The 18,431-nt window shown below is 43.7% G+C and overlaps 1 protein-coding gene across 1 annotated transcript in view; it reads right to left on the bottom strand.

Moving 5' to 3' along the window:
• Positions 1 to 1,888: 1,888 nt before the first annotated feature.
• Positions 1,889 to 18,431, bottom strand: part of TTC9 (tetratricopeptide repeat domain 9) — a 29,139-nt gene continuing 12,596 nt past the window's right edge. Inside the window, exons 2-3 of the mRNA XM_034062678.1 lie at positions 7,998 to 8,180; positions 1,889 to 3,037 (exon numbers count right to left, since the gene is read on the bottom strand). Coding sequence (XP_033918569.1) covers positions 2,958 to 3,037; positions 7,998 to 8,180 — 263 coding nt within the window. The 3' untranslated portion in view covers positions 1,889 to 2,957. The remainder of the gene's footprint in view (positions 3,038 to 7,997; positions 8,181 to 18,431) is intronic.

Here is an 18,431-nt window from a genome sequence, read left to right as displayed (position 1 = left end):
AAACATCTTACCCTACTGGGTACATGGAGGAGCCTTTGTTGATTTCCACATGTACAGCAATGTTGAGGAATTGATGCTGTCTCTCTCCTTGACATGTGCAGGGCCGCCCACCAGGAGTTTTGTCCATGTGTCGCTCAAGCTCTGTGTCACTGTGAAAGCATACAGATACTGCACAGTTGGCAAAACAGTCCCTGTTTTCTTTTTGGTGACTTCCTTCTTCAAACTCCTGGTGTGAGTGTGGGCCGCTTGCAGTTACCCTGAGTGCCAAGGGATGTAAGGACAACTGTTTAGGTTGTTGTGTAGCACCTGGAAGCTCTCTGACATCATTTTCATATGCACACTGACAGAATTCCCTCTTTTCTCCCATGCTTTTGCAGTGCTCCTGGAGGAAAAGTGGCTGAGAACTGAGGAGACTACTTTGGAATCTGCTGTGCCCTTTTTATACTAATGTACACATGGGGCAGATGACAGTATGCTAGTGAAACCATTGTGATGGCTAAAATTGTTTCTAAAGTGACAGTCCATGGACGTACATTTCCAGTGACAGGAGAATTCCCTTTCTCTTACGTTAAGGTCATGACTAACAAGCCTGTATCTGCTTGCCTGAGCTTTTCTGGGGCAGAGACTGCTTGTGTAGGTGGTGTCCTCTCCTGTTGCATGGCCTGAAGGATGAATCCTCATTTCACTCCTAGTGGAGACACACACAGCTGTGGAATTTACTCTCATCAGCAATATGAAGTAGGTGAGAGTCACCTCTATTTGAATTTGCTGTGCGCTGTAATGTATTTAGGGTATGGATTGCATTGCATGAGCCTGGAAACCAGAATCTTATTAGCTCTGTGTTTTATACAGTACCAGGTACATCTTATATGCACCAAAGCACACCTCTGCCTAACGTTTTTTGTGGTCTAGTTAACTTTCACCTATAGAATTGTCCTCATTTTTCCTCTTTAACTTGATCGTTTTCCTAGCAGCACCTATAGCCCCTTTTATCTCTTAGACGTGTATTGGTGAGCAGAGCACTTCCTGTTTCTAGGATATATGAATCATGCTCCATCTGAAGAAGGTGTTGCCTCCAGGATGCAGTCCTTTTCTTCACAGGGCTGTATACAACGTTCCCAGATTTGAAAAGCAGCTGCTTCCCACCACCCGAGGAACATGAACCTCTGGTGCCATCCCAGGTAATGTAAGTTTCACACAACTGATGTGGGTCTGCCTGATCTCAGAGACTTATACGTCACTTTGAGATGGTCCCCTCCCCACCCCCAGCGTGGGCTGGATGTGTCCCTGCCCTAAAGAATACATTTTCATTTTTTTCAGAGATGATAGCAGAAATTCACCTTTTTCTTGATGTTTTTCTATCAACTCTTTCAAATTTTGGCTAAAGAAAAATGTGGCAAGCTACCAGAACTGGAATGTGGGATACCATAGCCAACTGTATGCAGATACCACCTCTTCTGGGACCAAAGCATGCAGCACTTGGCTGAACTTTGCCTGTTCAGCTCTCTGTGTTTCAGTTTCCATGTTTCAGCTGAGGGCTAAGTGAAATATCTCTGCCTACACTCACTTCACACTGACCACCATGGGATGAGACCATTCTTGCACATCCTGCAACTGGGAGCAGGTCCCCATGGGCCACTGATGGGGCAGACACATTGGAAACGTGTTTGTGGCACTTTCTGATCTCATTACTGGCAGTTTCAGAAAAGGACCTTTAAGCCAAGGAGCCTGAGTTCTTAGGGGTGATCAGACTGCTGGAGGAGGTCTAAACAGGCCCTATGGGCTACTGAAATGGGCTCCAAAGCTGTTGGCCCTGCTCTGTCCTGCCCTGCCAGCACCATGTTCTCCTACAAAATCAAAAACAGGACACAGGAAGCACCAACAAAAGGTGGGAGAATTAAGACCTCAATCCAATGTACTAATAATACTCAGCACTGTACATCACTGTACTGTTAATTACAAACATTAACTAATACATCCTCACAACACCCCTGCGAGGTAGGGAAGTAGTATTATCCCCAGTGTACAGACAGGGAAACTGAGGCACGGAGATGCTAAGTGACTTGCCCAAGATCACACAGCAAGGCATTGGCAGATCCACAATAAGAATGGAGATGCCCCTTTTTCCCCATCCCATGCTAACCCCCCTAGACAATGGCGTCTGGCCACAGGGAATTCAAAAGGTCCCTTTGAAAAGCAATGCCGGGACTTGTTGCCCATTAATAATTTTTATTTGCCTTTAATGCATTATTTCACAGTTTTTCCCTCACACTGTACACCACGCTCTCACAGTCCATACACTGTTCTGTGGTAGCCCACAGCCTTCTCCTCCAGCACTGGGACAGCTCTGCAGGGGTTTCATAGGGTGCTCTGTGCTTTCATTAAGAGGATGTTTAGAAACAGTTTTCACTGGCATTAGACTGAGAGCATGTGAGCCCTCACTGGAGGCAGATAACACACACTGGAGAAGCAGGCACGGGGAACTGATGGTAAAAAGGCATTTGCCATCCCCTATGAAATGATCGGTGACTCTCTTGGTTTCGCAGCTCTTCCAAGCTCCAGTGATCACTCAGAGCATGAACTGTTTGTCTCCAACTTGCATGGTCAGGAAGACGTTGTTCTTGGGGTTGCTTCCCTAATAGGTAATAGGCAGTCAGCTCAGGACCAGAAAAGTCCCCAGCATGGCCTACTCCAGGTGTGTGACACTGTCTTGGAATGAGGCTGGCTATAGCCATTGTGCTCTCCTGCCATGGGGAAGGGTATTACCATGGTTGGCAAGCAGCCGTATCCAGTGTCTAAGTCTCTTTTATTTTCCAGACTGGGATTCAATGAAGAGCAAGGGCAAGTGGATGGATGAGGAGATGAGGATGAGGCAGAGCAAACAGGAAAATCCACCAAATGAGCTTCTGGGAAGGAAATGTTCTGCCTTGGGCACTTCAGCTGATGTGGCTTCATTTTCACAAGGCTTCTTTCTCTCTCTGGGAACATCTGCTGAGCTTCATCTCTGTCAGCTGAATATATCGTATGACATTGGTATCTGCAGGGAAAGAGCACACACATACACATACAATGGTTACAACTCCCTGTGGAAGACAGACACACTGCATCTTCATCCTTGGTGCATCACCTGGGGAGTGACATGGCTCCAGCACTGCCTGCAGGACCAGCATTGTTTGGAAGGGGCTCTGAATCAAACCCTGCAGCTTTGGTTTTGGAGAACCTGGTCTGATTTGTGCTTCCCATCCCTGTTGCTCACAATTTTGCCTCAGCTAGTTTTTACCTTCTCTCTGATCACTTTTGGTCAGCACAGTAAACTCACACACTTGAAATTATCCAAGCCATCCTCGCCTATTCTTGTAGAACAGTATCTCTGTTGGCTTCCCTTCCTTCAGTGCCTGCATACAAGCATTTTGTGTAGTTATGCTCTGCCTTTTCACCCTCCTTTTACAGGCTATTTCACTCTTCCCACATTTTTCTATGATGAGTTGAATTTGGAAGAACATCCTTCACAGTCTCTTTGTACCCTTGCTTTCCTTAAATTTTGTATTTGGAAGTCCTTCCACCATGACACTATTATCTGCATTTTTTTACCCTATGCTATATGCTGCGAACTGCCTTGTCTGTTCTACCTAATGAAGCTCCTAGGAGCAGAGAACCCTTTTATCCCTTTAGAGAGCTGTGCAAGTGATAAGCTGAGCCCTCTTTTTCCTTCCAGTGTTTCAGCGCATCAACACAATACATAGAACATGTGAGTTTTGTTTTACCTCTTGGCCTCAGCAATGAGGGAACCTGTTCACCCTGCGGCACAGGGTGATCTAAACAAGTATTTGCTTCCAGACAGACCCCCTGAGTCTGCAGTTGTGGTCAATCCTTTCTCAAATCATGTTGGTTTGTATTGTGAGAGTGACTTCCCATGCACACAGCACCCACATAATGATAAATCCATGTGGTATCAGAAACAAGCAAGCAAAAAAGTAGCCACTTTCCCTTTATGTATTGATTCTAAAATGGATCTTTCCTCACAGCCTTACTCAGACAAACAGCCAGGACCAGTTTAGTCCATTATTAGATCTTCAGAAACCAATCTGAAGTACACTGCAGACCACAGTCAGAGGGCAAGCTTGTCTCCTCATCCAAACCACACCAGCTAGGGAAATGAGAGGTGCTTGAGCTTTCAAAGAGATGGACAAATTACTGGTAACATGTCCAGCACTAGCAAGTGTGGGTACTGCACCCACCAAAGCAATTGTGGGTACAAAGTTTCCTCTAAACATAAATTTCCTTTAAACATGAGTTGTGCCTTCAGCCAGAGATGAACCTGTGGGAGATGGATGGGTTTCCCCTCCCACAGAGCTCTCCATGGGGTAGCAGTGGGCTGTGGCAAAGCTGCTGTGACCTCCCTACTGAGCCTTCTGCAAGTTAACTGCCTGGTCAGTCCCAAGGGTGTGACTCAGTGATTAAGTTACTTGCCCCATGAGGGGCATTCTTACTGAGCCAAGAAGCTCTGCTGTTGCTTGTGCTAGACAAGCTGCAGCAGTATCCTGGGCTGTTCATGCAATAGCATTTCATACAAGCCCAGCAGATTTTAAACCAACTTTTTAAAGAACAGAATTGGTTTTAGTTGTGCATCCTCCACAAGTGAAGACATTTGGCTGAAGGGGTAGCCCTGAATTTTAGGCCTAAAATAAAATCAGTGCACATGGCAGGCAAGCGGCTGACTCCCAGCAGTGTAAAGGCAGTATAGGCAGCAGGGGTCTTGCTATGCTGCCTGTGCCTCCATGCAGCCTCTCTGCTCTGTGCCCTTCTAGGCTTTGATGGCTCTGGTTACACGTCCCTGCTGCTGAGGTTCACACATTGAAAGTCTGCTTGGTACAGGTGACAAGTGATAACTGCACAGGCATCACAGGAAATCACACCTGCCTGAGCCTGCAGGGACTCAACACCTGGCTGGGGTGGAGGTGGGTTCAATGCATAATTGGGGAATTAAAGTTTGCCAGCTCCCTTTGGCTTGCAGGTAAGGGAGCTAGCTGCTGATGGCACAGTTTTACTCACTTGGGAGATTTCCACACGCCTGGAAAGCCAGGGGCAAAATAAGGTGTAGCCTGATAGAAGGTGGGAGATACTCCCATTGCAAGCTAATTATAAATCTCCTAGGCAGGTTTTAGCTTGTTTTGCTTTCTTTTTGAGGGCCACTACTTCACCAATGAGAGCAGTACTCTGTTAACAGAAGTGGAGCCCTGACTTTGTCAAGTCTTATCCTTCAAATAGCATTGCATCATACTAGCTCTGCCTGCTGAAGTATTTCAAAGCTACATGTAAGGGTTAATGAAGACTCATCTCTCAGGGAGGAAGAAGTGATCCCCTTCTGCTAATGTGGAAATAACAGGTAAGGACAACTCAGATGAGGGCTCAGATGCATACAAAGAGATGCTGGCAAAGCTGCAATGGGAACATGTCTCTTGGCTCTTAAGACTGTGCCTATGCTCTTGTGCAGCATGGCCTCTTGCCATTTTAAAGGTCATTTCTACTTCTCCCTGTGGCTTCAGAGTCCAATTGCTTACCTGTGCTGCACACACTGTAGCCTGGATTTTGTTCCCAGGACTTCTGAGTTGCAGGGGTTCAGGAAGGCAGCTCCTGAGGTCGGCTCTGAGCCTGCTCTATACGGCACGGGAAATCTGGCTTGTATGTGCAGTCCATGTGATGTCTGAACACCAGCTTTCAGCACCGGGCCAGCAGAAACTGAGTGCTCAAATACTACCAGACCAGCTGATGATACAGTCTCAATCTCAGTCAGTACCTATCTCAACAAAATGTGGCCCCACCAGTGGAAAAGAGCTGAATGAGGCTTGAATGTAAGGAGTACATTTGGTTGCTCACGGTGCACCAGCCTCTGAACACAGAGTTTATGGAGGGCTGCGTGTACATTTTGCACAACTTAACAGCGGTTTCCCTCTCCCTTAGATTAAGGAGGGTTATACAATTCTCTTGTGTTACTCCCATTAGTTTTTGTGATTTTTGTTTGGAGGGAGTGTAAGAAATCAGTACAAACTCAACCTTCACCCTTGGCAGACATTAAATAGCCATAAGGGATTTGCTGTGCACTTTAGAACAGTAAAACTCTTTGCTAGCTAATTCCTCTTTACCAGTTAAAATCTCCCCCACCAAAGAAAATAGCTGCTAGTGATTTGTGCCAAAATCACTCCTTATTAGAAAGAAAAAAGAACACATAAAACATGAGTGTAATAATAGCCAAGTGCTTTTACCAGCGAGCCTAGTGAAACCTCAGATAAAAGAAAACAATTGCATTTTGCAGATGGAGACACTGAAACTGGAGATGCTGGCTTATTCCAGATACAAAATAATTCTTGATAGTGTTACCTGATTCCTACTGCTGTGTTTTAACAGTCGCATCCCTTCTTACTATATGTATTCACTTCTTTCCCCCAGAATACCCTTCACATTTTCCATAATCATAAATAAAACAGTGGAACAATGGCCTTTACTGGTCTAACAATAACAGTGAAGAGTCTCTGATGCAGAGCTGAAGGCCAGAACTGTTTTCTGTATACATTAAGGGCCTTTGGGGATACTTTCTGGTATGTTTTTGTAGCAAGCTGTGGTATTTGAAGCTGTTGCTGTTGAATAAATTAGTATTTATTTCAAGAAGCAATGTGGAATACCAAATAAACATTATCACGCGGTGTGTGGGGTGGGGGAGCACAGAAATACATATTTAAAAAATGGAAGCAAAGCAGCTCAGCTAAAAGGACTTTTTCACATCTGAGCCTAGTCAGAACCTCAAGGTTAGGACAACTTCTATTTTCCACTGACTCTTTTTCTCCTGCATAGGCTTCTCCATTTCCTGGTTCTGGCAAGGGCTGAAAGCAGAAGGGTGCACTGTAAACTAAAATAGGTTAAACTGAGCTTTTGATCACATTTGCTGAGGGAGTGTGGGGTGTACAGCTGTCCTGTCAGACTTCCTGGAGCCCATGGCCAAGTGCAGCAGATGGGACCAAGCACCCTTGTGGAAGAGGAAGGAGATCCCAGCACGCACCTAAGCGCACCCTCCCTGGTGCTGCTCCAGGGCACAGACACCGCAGGAGCCCTCCAAGGCCAATGTCTGTAGCATTGTCGAGGACACTCAGCTCTGACAGCCTTCCCTGTCTAGTTCAATGAATATAAACTGCACTGTGCTCTGCCAGGACCCAGGCTCACTCCCGTTTCACACCCAGTTCTCACTTCTCTCACTTGGGTTCAGATGGAAAGGCTGCACTCTGGGGCTTCCATTTTCCTTCCTTATGATCCTTTAATTTTTATTTGAGTGTTACAAAATTCTTTTCTCTCAACAGAAATGGTTTAATCCATAGTGTGATTTTATCCTTCTCTTAGCATAAAGCTAAGTTGTTTGAATATATAATTTCTTTGCTGTCCCAAAATTAATTGCTGGGTTCTGACACAGAGATGACAGATACTTGAACAGGCAAGCGGCTGATTTCACAACAAAAGTTGAAGTGTCCTGATGGACGCTTTGTGAGTAAATGTCTGTCTCTGATCGAAGTAAAATACTAGCACATCATTGGCATGGTGGAAGGGATGGCTATTGAGAATTAGAAATATTCTGCTAGCTTTGCTAAGGAGAAAAGCGTTTTCTTGGAGGCAGAAAATGTAATGGTCAGCATACACTCTTCCCCATTCAGCTTTCTTCTTCAAAAATAAACAGGAGAGGGAAAGAGAGGCAGGATCCTATCCACACAGGCGGCATTCCAGCAATACTGTCATCTTCCAGGTTGTGCTGCTGCCTCAGCAGTGGTTAATCTTTGGGCACTGAAACCTTGCTGCACTGCATGAGAGTGCTTGAAGGGGAGTAGAGCTAAGGATACAGTGAGTCATGCTCATCCCTGTGGAAATCAATGCAATTGAGTCAGGGACACACTAAGGCTGGGGAAAAGAAATGCAAAAGCACTGAAAGCAAAGCCACATCCCCACTCTCCCGATACCTGTTGGCTGGCGGGATCTCGCCTCTTTCAGGTAGTACAGGGCCTTGTTGAAGTCACCCAGGTGGTAAAATGCCACTCCTGATCGATAGAGAGCCTTGAAGTTTTCTCCTTCTTTCTGAAGCACTTTGAGGCAGTACTCCTTGACTCGCTCATAGTTCACCAGCTCAGCCTGGAGGAGGCAGGCTGCAGGGGATGGGGATGATGGGCAGAGAGACAGACAGACAAATGGGAGAATATTAGTGCTGTATTTCTTCCTGCTCCTGCAATTTTCACGGGGGAAGAGAGCAGCTTAGGTGAGGGAAATGACTAAGCCCTGTGATTCAGAAAGGGTGCAGTCACAGAGATTGTTTGCCAAATCCAATTGTTCGCAATTTATATACCAGTGCTTCTATTTTTGGCACTGCAAAGTGAAGGGATTGTGTTTGTTCTGGGGTGGGGGAGGATGTAAACTTCCCTCCATAGAGCAGGAACAGTGTATGGTCTCGTGGCAGTGACTGGCTACAGTTGTAGTAAAATCACTTCTTGGGCTGAGGGCTGGAGCTCAGGAAAGCACAAAAAGGGAGTCAAACAATTATCTGACAAGGGAAATGGGGGCTAAACTGGATCGAATTTTGTATTTGGCTTCATCCAAGGTTGTTAGGTTTAGATTTACAAATAATATATGAATGTTTTTTATCCAGGGGGTCCTGTATGGAGTTTTGCTATAGGAAATGATAAGGGGCTCTGCTCTGCTGGAATGTGCTGCTAGCAAACCAGAGACACCTGGAGCTGTAAGAACAAATGTGTTAGACTGTGCGCTTTCTGTAAAGTATTGCAACACAAGTTCATCCCAAGAGGTTAGTTCTGCTGACTTTCTAAAGGAAAAGGTAAGCACCTTAAGGAAGCTGAGGACTCTGTGTGCTGCAGGATAATTGTTGCATAAATGTCGAGGAGCTGAATAAAATTCACATAGTGAGTTTCCCACAAGTAGGAGCAAAACAAAGAGGAAAAGGGGAGATCCTGGAGACAAGCTTTACAGCCCTGTTCATGGCTTTGTGTAGTGCTTACCCGTGGGCTACACTTCATTCTACACTTCATTAGGTGTACTGAGCATTAAGAATGTTTTGGGAATACTGACAAGAATAGGGCATGGTGCAGTCACAACTCTGGGGAAATGTGCTATCTATGAGCCCACCTGACACTGCAATCCAAAGCAACTTTGGGAATGACACAACCTGGGGAAGGCAGGCAGGATGCCACTGCAAGGATCAGTTCAGAGGCTGGCAGTGACAAGTGCCAGCACATGGAGAGAAATTTCCCATGGCAGGTGGTGTTACTCAGCGTGTCTCTGGCAAGGAGAAGACTCACTGCTCCTGGAAATCCAAGTTGTCACAGTTCAGGTCTCACCAATGAAGTCAGACTTCATTTTCTGCATGGTAACTGCAGCCTGCAGCTGAGAGGATAGGATGCTGGGTCAGAGATATGACCATTCTTGATGCCCTTACCCTGCATCCCTAAAGTAAGCTCTGTACCCCCTCTGTACCTCACTTCACGTTTCATGAGCAGGAGGTTGGCCAGATGATATTGAGATTCCTTCCATCCTAAATTAGTCTGAGTATAGGAATCAGTTGACATGGACAGAATGCATTCCTAATCCATGTACAAACTTAAAGCTTAAATAGCTAACTGGGAACAGTCATAAACAGGCTTTTATCAGTAGAGAATGGATGGTATAGATATATTGAGCAAGGACTGCAAAACTATCCCCACTGCAGGTATGTTTGGCTGAGTGACACAGTAATTACCAACAACAGCATCGTCCCATTTGCTTTAATGATGGACTCTCCATATATTTTAACAGCTCCTGCCATTAAAGTGCATAGGTATTTCAAAGGCATCTGATCGCTTGCTTATTTGATTGCCAGTTAAAACACACAGATATTTCTAAGCTTAGCAGCATTTCCTTATCCAGAATTTGTCCCTTCCTATTTGTCAAACATTGATTTTTCTCACTCGGTTTCTAATGGAGCTTGAAATGACTGTGCCTTGTTTTCCTTTATTTTTCAAAGCTATTAAAAAGATGGCTGTGTAAATTTGCTGCTGGCTCCACAGCCCTGGAAACGGGATTGCTTTGTTTATCTGCTGACCAGTAGCATGTACAGCAGTGGCAGTAGCTTTCTGCATGCTGCCAATCTGATCCAGCCTTTCACGTTCTGTGAAACGGCTTTTCAGAGAAACTGAGGGGGGTGGATTTCAGTCTCTCTGTTCATTTATTACTCGGTATTTCCAGTCAGAGTCACAGAAAGGATTCTGTGAAAGATGACAGGCAGCCTATTCATGTGTATTAACTCAGTAATTCCATACTGGACTTGCTTCATGGGTTGGTTTAAAAGAAAAGTTTCCCACACCCTGTTCACTTGTAAACCCAAATGGGCTCCCAGATACCCAGCTGGGTTCTCTACGTGACTCACAGTAAAGATTCTGCAGGGCATCCCCGCTAGCCATGCACATGGCAGAAAAGTCAGTACCACATGGCTAGAAAGAGAGACGTGTGTTTATCTGAACAAAGCAAGCAGATGGATGGCATGAAACAGTTCTGCTGGAAGAGTTGGCCATTTGGAGAGCCAGCACTGGAAGAGGCTGCTGGAAAATGAACCTGGAGGGAGTATCTATCTTATAAATATTTAGATGTGCGTGCTTTCAGTTCTTGGTGGACTGAAATGATCTTAATGGACTGTGATTCAATGCAAATATTGAGGCTGTTAATAACACGGCTTTCAGAATTGGAAGAGACATGGAACTCTTGTACTTTCTACTTAAGTCAGGGGAGAGTTGTTTTGAAAACATGTTGTTTTCCTAAACAGACGTGCATCTCTGTTGGGGAGTGTTTGTTTACCACATCAGCACTTCATCATCCTCATTGGTTCATAATATCCTTTTGAGGAACAAAAGAGTGAAACCTTCTGAGGAACAGAGCTCACTCAAAGAGACTGAATCCAGGAGGTTCCTCACGCTTTCTTGAAACTGAATGGGCTTGATCCCATACAGCACTATTTCTAAAAGCTCTCTGGTGATTAGAAGGGTATCCTTTACTTGTAGATGCAAACCTGTAGTTACCTGTTCCCTGCAGGTATCATTGTGATACAGCAGCTGGTGGCTATATCTCTGCAGCTCAAAATGTAGCGCCGTCCTGCTTCTCTGCAGTGTGAGATGGTTCTCAGCATCCTTGGTCATCATTCTCAATTTGGCAACTGATTTCTTGTGTCAGCTTAAGTGATAAGTAACTCCTAATTTTTTAAAACTGTGTATGTCACATGGTGATGAAGAGTCCCTATCTGATGTAAATAAGCCATTGGAAACTACTGGGTGAAATGCGCTATGGGGAGGGCAAAAAGGTTAATGCTATTAGCTCCAATGGAGGCACCCTGTCCATCATGCTTCCCAACTGACTGCTGATGTTTAAGCAAGGAAATAGGAATTTGGCTGGTTTTCTTTGTAAGAGGGGTGTTAAGCCTGAATTCTAATTTGTGGACTCAATCTATGCCATTCAGTGCCATGAGATGCAGCAATTTGAGTGGTACAGTACAGATCTGGTACCAGTAGATAACTGTACTGTTAGAGCTAATTTGTGTGGCCCTGCTCAGCACAAAGTTAAGTAAAATATAGAGCACCTGTAGAGCCAAAATACATCCTACATTTAACCTTTATTAGTAGCTGTAGTTAGTGATAGGTGGGAAGATGTAACTAAATCCTGGCATTTCAGGGATCTGGATTCTGTCTTATTGCACCTAGAATTATTTTTCAATTCCAGAGTATCTTTCAGGCAGATATCTAGGTTTGACAAGCATCACAGAGAAAAGATCCACGACAGCCCTCTTCTCCCAAAGCCTAATTACTTGTTTAAGAAATGTCACTACATTTCTATACTGACCTTTTTTGTTTGTTCAGCTGCAATTACTAGCCACTGGTGCATTACTAGCCACACCTTTGCTACCCTGAATAGCTTGTGTTTCCTTGTTGCACTGGTACTCTGAGACTCAGATCAAGTCACTCTTTCACCCTTTCTTTAATAGCCTGCATCAAGAAGTGCCTGCAGTCTCTCAGTGAAAACAGTGTGTTTTTCAGCTTTTCTCACTTTTATAGCTGTTCTCTGAGCCCTCAAAATGAAGTTCAGCTGGAAGCACTGTTAGTTAGCATCTTACCGGAGAAACCTTTTGTGTGTGAATACCTCTGTGCATTATGCAAATAGCTCAGTTTGTCCTGAACTTTTGGCTTCTAATTTTGTCTGAGCTAAGAACTAAGTCTGGAAGTAAGATGTAAGGCTTTTAACATGGAGATTTTGAACAACTATATGAAGAGCCTTGCCTACATGGCAATTTTCATCAAAGGATAAACCTGCATGCCAGAACAATCCTCCAGACATAGTTTATACCAGTGGCTGAACTCCTGCTGTAGGCAAGGCTCAAGATCTACCCATGTTATAGAACACTTAGGAGGGTGAGCCAAATTACCATGCGAACAATGTTAGCATATCCCTACCCTGTGGCATGTTTCTTGGGCATAGCACACTGTGTTAGTCATAACAGGAATTCCATTTGCTGTTTTGGGAGATGAAGATGTCCTTGCCCTACAGGAAAATCTTGGGTTGCACATTCATGTTCCACGAACTCCTGCCTTGTTCACAGTCACTCAGGTAAGCTTGCAGCACTGCATGTTTTTAAGATTGCCTTGGTTCTTCTGATGTAGGAAACAGTCAGTTGCTTGTAATTTTACTGGTCTTGTAAGTTTTTGGACTAAAATATTCCATGTGCCATGACTGCTTTAATGTCTGTTTGTCAGCCAAGACTGACAGGGTACTTTTGACAAACAGGCTAGGGAAACATACCTTATTTTTCCCTTGTTAAAGATCTCTGGTGACTGTCTCTTTGGATTTGCCTCATGCCCTCTCACCCTTTAGCTTTGCAAACTGAAATCTGGCAGATATCATTCGTGTCAAGCAGGTGCCTTCTGTTATCCCTAAGGTAATCTATAGCTGGCCAACTGATAACCTTCTGAAAATAAAACCAGTATAGGACTGCAGATAGCTCACTGTAGAGATGTTCTTGAATTTGGTACCCATATCCTTTGAATACTCAGTCCACCCTGGGCACAATGTGAGCTAGCAAAAAGCAGGGATTTGGAAACTGAGAGAGCAAAAATTTCTCTTATTGGCTCACTGGTCACAGAAAGAAAGAAGAGCAGAAAGTGGAAACCAAGCTGAGAGGAATTGTCTTGGTTATGACAGTAAGAGAGGGAGACAGATGCTTGCAAGGAGAGGAGACTGGGGCTGAGAGCCATGGGAGGACAGAGACACAGAACTGTTGATGTAGTGAAAGGGGTGTATGGGTGGAGAGTTCAGGTCTTTTGTGGAGGCAAAGTCTGAGGGGAGAAGGAGAGGTCAGAGTGTGGGGCAAGGTGCTAAGGACATAGAGGCAGTGCAGCCAGCTCTGGGGACCAAGAGGAGCATTTACAGCAGTGAAATCCAAGCAGAGCAAACGTATCACCCTATGTGGCAGCAGCTCCACTAGCAGATCACTTATCCACCATCACATGCTCTGAAACATCTTTTTTTCTGCTGACTATATTAATCAAGGGATACTAACCTGCAATGCTGAAAGCTAGCCCTTGAAATATTCCCTGGAGTCTGGAACAGGTATCTTATGCAAGAGCTAATAGCAAGTCATCTGTTTGAACCACTCTTCATATACCCATGCGGAAGGGTCTGAATCCAAATGACCTTTGCTTTCCTTTTGTTAAGAACAGCCTGGAGAAGAGAAGCTTTGTGGAGACCTCATAGCAGCCCTCCAGTATCTGAAGGGGGCCTACATGGATGCCAGAGAGGGACTCTTCTTCATGGACTGTAGCAATAGGTTGAGTGGTAAGGGGTTCAGACTTAAAGAGGGGAAGTTTAGATTAGATATAAGGAAGAAGTTCTTTACTGTGAGGGTGGTAAGGCATTAGAATGGGTTGCCCAAAGAGGGTAAATGCTCCATCCCTGGCAATGTTCAGTGCCAGGTTGGACAGAGCCTTGGGTGATACAGTCTCGTGTGAAGCATCCCTGCCCATGTCAGGGAGCTGGAACTAGGTGATCTTAAGGTGCTTTCCAATCCAAATCATTCTATGGTTCCAATCCTTAGACTGAAAAACAACCACAGCCTGTATTGATTTGTTTGGTTGGAAAGCAGAGGGAATTATCTAAACCCATTACTGCTTAAATCTGAGGTGAATATTCCTTCTTTATCTATTCTTGTCTCTACTGCTGGAGCTTAGCCTATGTGGATTATTACTCCTTAGTGATTGCTAGGTACTCCAACCACTACAAACTCAATGTGTATTTCACAAACTGACAAAGACATTCCCAGAAATAACCACAATTAAACTCTGCAAAATACTTTGCTTTCTGATATGATCTTGCCCTAAGTATAGCAGCCATTAGCTTGCTTAAAATACGTTTAAATTGCAAGAAGATGGTGCATGTTCTTGCTCTGGTTCTACTTTGGAAAACATGATTGATGCTTTGATATAACTGCTTCAGGGTTTTATTCAGACATTTGATTAAGACCTTTATATATCACTGAACAGACTTTATTCTCATCTCTTTAAGACTTGAAATAATAGGGCAGACTAGGAGAATCTCATGCTTCCATTACTTCAGAAGGCTTGGCATCACTCTTAGTGATGCTCTTCTTCAGAAATGTGAAAACATGATAGTGACAAGTTCTGGTTTGATGTAAGTGTTTGGGAAGAAAAATTATTGGAATACAACAACAACAAAAGAAAATGGGGACAAAAAGGAAAAAAATACTTGTCTTTGAATAGACAGCAATCTTCTAACCATGCTATAAATGGATGTATCATTAATCTTTGCATGCTGCAGTCTGTGTAAATGGTGTTTACAAAGAGCACATAGAACTTGCAGTGTCCATTGGAAGAATCAAAAGGGATGCCATCACCACATGAGACTGAAAATTTCACTGACATCTTAGTATTCTAAATTAATTTCTAAAATAAAACGGGCAGAATGTGCTTCATCAGGTGATGCTGAAAATGTAAAGGGTTATCTTAGTTTAAAAGTAAATTTGAACTTGAACTAGTGTAATTTTAATGTACAGCATTAAAAAGATCTGGACTACTGGAATGTGTATCCAAATTTCTCTGAAGATCTTGATCCTGAGTGTGCAGACTGCACAGGCTATATGTGGATGGCACAGCCCAATCTTTCACTTACGTCTTAACCTGTGTTAAATTTTGAATCCAGTTTGGCACTAAAAGCAGCCATATAATGTGCAGGAGTGTAAGAAGCCCACACAAAGGGAGCAGGTCAGAGGTGGTAAAGCATTCATATCTGCACTGAACTCCATGTGTGCTGTGCCTTTCAAGAATGCAGCCCAGCATTCCTCAAAAGAGGATATTTAAAGCTCTTTTATTTTTTCCAGAGAAATGCTGCATGCAGTTTCACTACTAGGCTGAGACACTAATTAGGATCTGCAGTTTCCAAACAATCTCGTCCATGAAATATTTCTCTTCTCTCTCTATAGTCCAAGCTTGCAAACAAAGAGGATTTTCTGGCTTCTCACCAATATAAAGCTAATTATAGACAGTTTGATAATGTCTGGCAATAATCTGATCAGCTGACTCCTAGTTCCCGGACAACCTTAATGGGATGAAAAGGAAATATCAGAATGTCAGTACAGCTTTACAGCTAGTGGCTCTCATTTATTCCTCTCCAGGTACCAAAAACGCCTAAACATGCCCGTATGTTTCTGCTTGCAGGGAAACGTGTGGAAAATTAAAATCCAAACTGTACGACAGGTTGTCTCTCTCCATAGGGAGGGATTAATGCTAAATGAGGTGTGGATCCACAAATGTCTGGAGAGCCCAAAAAAAGCCACCTTTTCCAAGCAGCCTTCCCCTTCTTCTCAGCCTGTCTCTCAATTTCCAGATACCAGCTGTTCCTCCCCATCTTGCCTGCTTGGCCATGCTTTCCTTCCAGTATATAGCATGGTCTCCTTCAGTTCTCTGCTGCTCCTGAGTCCTTCATACCTCTTCCAGAAGAAAGACCCTGCCTCCATGTTCCAATTAGCTTTTCAAGGAGAGAAAGAGACTCTCTTTCTTCAGTAGTAACTGAAGTATGCTGATGCTCCCACCATCATGCATGTGAAGAGGTATCTAGCAGTTCTCAAAGGAGCTGTTGAGCCTGTGTGTCAGGCTTTTTGTGGCTGGCAGCCCACCCTGGGACTCTGCCTACTGCCATCCCTTGCAGAGCCCAAGGCTGATAATAAAGAGATAAGTAACAGCTAATGTGAGCTGTCAGAACACATCAGTTTGAATTTAGTCTGTGATAGGTTGATCAATCTTGAAGATAAAGGAGAAACAGTAGAAATTGCATATCTTGGCTTTTACACTACACAAATGACAAATTTTAGTGACATTTTCTTAAGCAAATTGAAGAACCACAGTCTAAATAAATAGACTTAACTCTGTTAACCAAGTGAAAGACAATATTAAGCCAGGTTCTGCACAGATCTGTCCTAGGCCCCATGGTATTTGGTATTGTCAATGAAGACCTAAATGACAGACTGTAGACTGTCTCATCAATTTGCAGATACCACCAAGATGTGAGGAGCTGGTGTATGTTGGGAAAAGGGTAGAATTCCAAAGAATCCCCACAAACTGGTCATGTCTCAATAAAAATAGGATGTCATTCAACAGGGGCAAGATAAATGTCCCACAATTAGGCAGGAAAAAAAGACCAAACAAAACCCACTGTGTAAGTATACCAGGGAAACAGAGCAGAAGACAGAATATAAGGGCTCAAGAAAACAGTGAGGGAAGAGAGGCTAACAATGTTCATATATGTAAAAAGAACAAAAAAAACCCAAACCCAACCCTGTATTGCAAAGAACAGTATATTCAGGATACAATCTGTTCTTCTTGTACTCTGGAAGTAAGAATAAGGCTTATGTTTCAGCTAGGAAGAACTTTCTAGCAGTGAAGCATTGAAATAAACCGCTTGGGGAACTTGTGAAGGATCCTAGCTTTGCCATTGTTTAAGAACAGCTTAACCAAATGTTATCTGGGACGTGTCTTATCTGTACCTTTGAACCACATGGGGTATGGATGTGGTTCATTGTTGACCACATTGTTCTGTGGTCTCACATTGTTCAGAACTGTTCAGCTCTGCAATTCTGTTATTGATTGCCCTGAAACACTTGGAGCATGAACAGTCCTAAGCTCTCCTTGATGGCTCGCATTTAGTGCTAATTCCTATCAGACGGTCCCATTGGAGAACATCGGAGCAAGATCCTGGCCAGACATGTGGATATGTAAGCACTTAAGTAACAGCAGCCATGAATGATTTCCACCTTTGCTATGTGTTTATGTTCCTGTATTGCAGACTCTTCTAATTTCCTGGAGTGCAGCTCTTTAGAAGTGTTCATTATTTTGAAATTATTATTTCTTAAGCTACTTTAAGGCAAATTTGTGGTCATTTATGCTTTTGGTTTTTTTGGTTTTTTTTTTTGGGGGGGGGGATGGTGCATCACAAACCAGTGATATAATATTGCAGTTTTCCTTCAGAGGAACAAAGCTTTACAAAGGAAGAAATTTCAGCAAACTTTTCATGTGATCCTCATAGCTTCTGTTTTGAAAGAGTATTTCGACCTACCTGTTCCTGTAGTTACCAGTCCTTCAAATCAAAACCAAACTTACTGAAAATTCTTAGCTATGGTACTATTAAAGAAGCAGTTAAAACCTATGTGTCAAGCAAACAAGAACTGTTTGCAGAAGCCAAAATCTGTCCCCAGCTGTGTACCAGCAAATCTTCATTCTACCTAAATGAAAGGCTTAAGGTGGATCTGATAGTAGCCTTCCAATACCTGAAGGGGGTCTACAAGGATGCTGGAGAAGGACCATTCATCAGAGATTGCAGTGACAGGACAAGGGGTAATGGGTTTAAACTTAGATCTAAGGAAGAAGTTCTTTACTGTTAGGGTGGTGAGGCACTGGAACAGGTTACACAAGGAAGTTGTGAATGCTCCATCCCTGGCAGTGTTTAAGGACAGGCTTGACAGAGTCTTGGGTGGCATGGTTTAGTGTGAAGTGTCTCTGCTCCTGGCAGGGGGGTTACAACTAGATGATATTAAGGTCCTTCCATTCTATGATTCTATGATCTTCATATTGTATTGCCTAATCTCCATGCCTTTGATTTTCCTAGCCAGAAGAGTAGGAGTGAAGTCCTAGCAAAGCACCGGTAGAGCAAGAGCTTCAATCAGCTTTCAACTGCTAGATCATTTTGATTCTATAATAGCCATAGATACTAGCTCCTTCTGAAACCACATTAGAAGAGATGGAAGTCCCTTCTGTTTGTTTTTGCCAAGGCTGTTACTGTTGATCTGCCAGGTTAAATCCCCTGGA

The sequence above is a fragment of the Melopsittacus undulatus genome, chromosome 4 (assembly GCF_012275295.1).
Source record: "Melopsittacus undulatus isolate bMelUnd1 chromosome 4, bMelUnd1.mat.Z, whole genome shotgun sequence".
Lineage (NCBI taxonomy): Eukaryota > Metazoa > Chordata > Aves > Psittaciformes > Psittaculidae > Melopsittacus > Melopsittacus undulatus.
The sequence above is the reverse complement of the archived record's forward strand: the minus strand, read 5'-3'. Positions and strand labels throughout refer to the sequence as shown.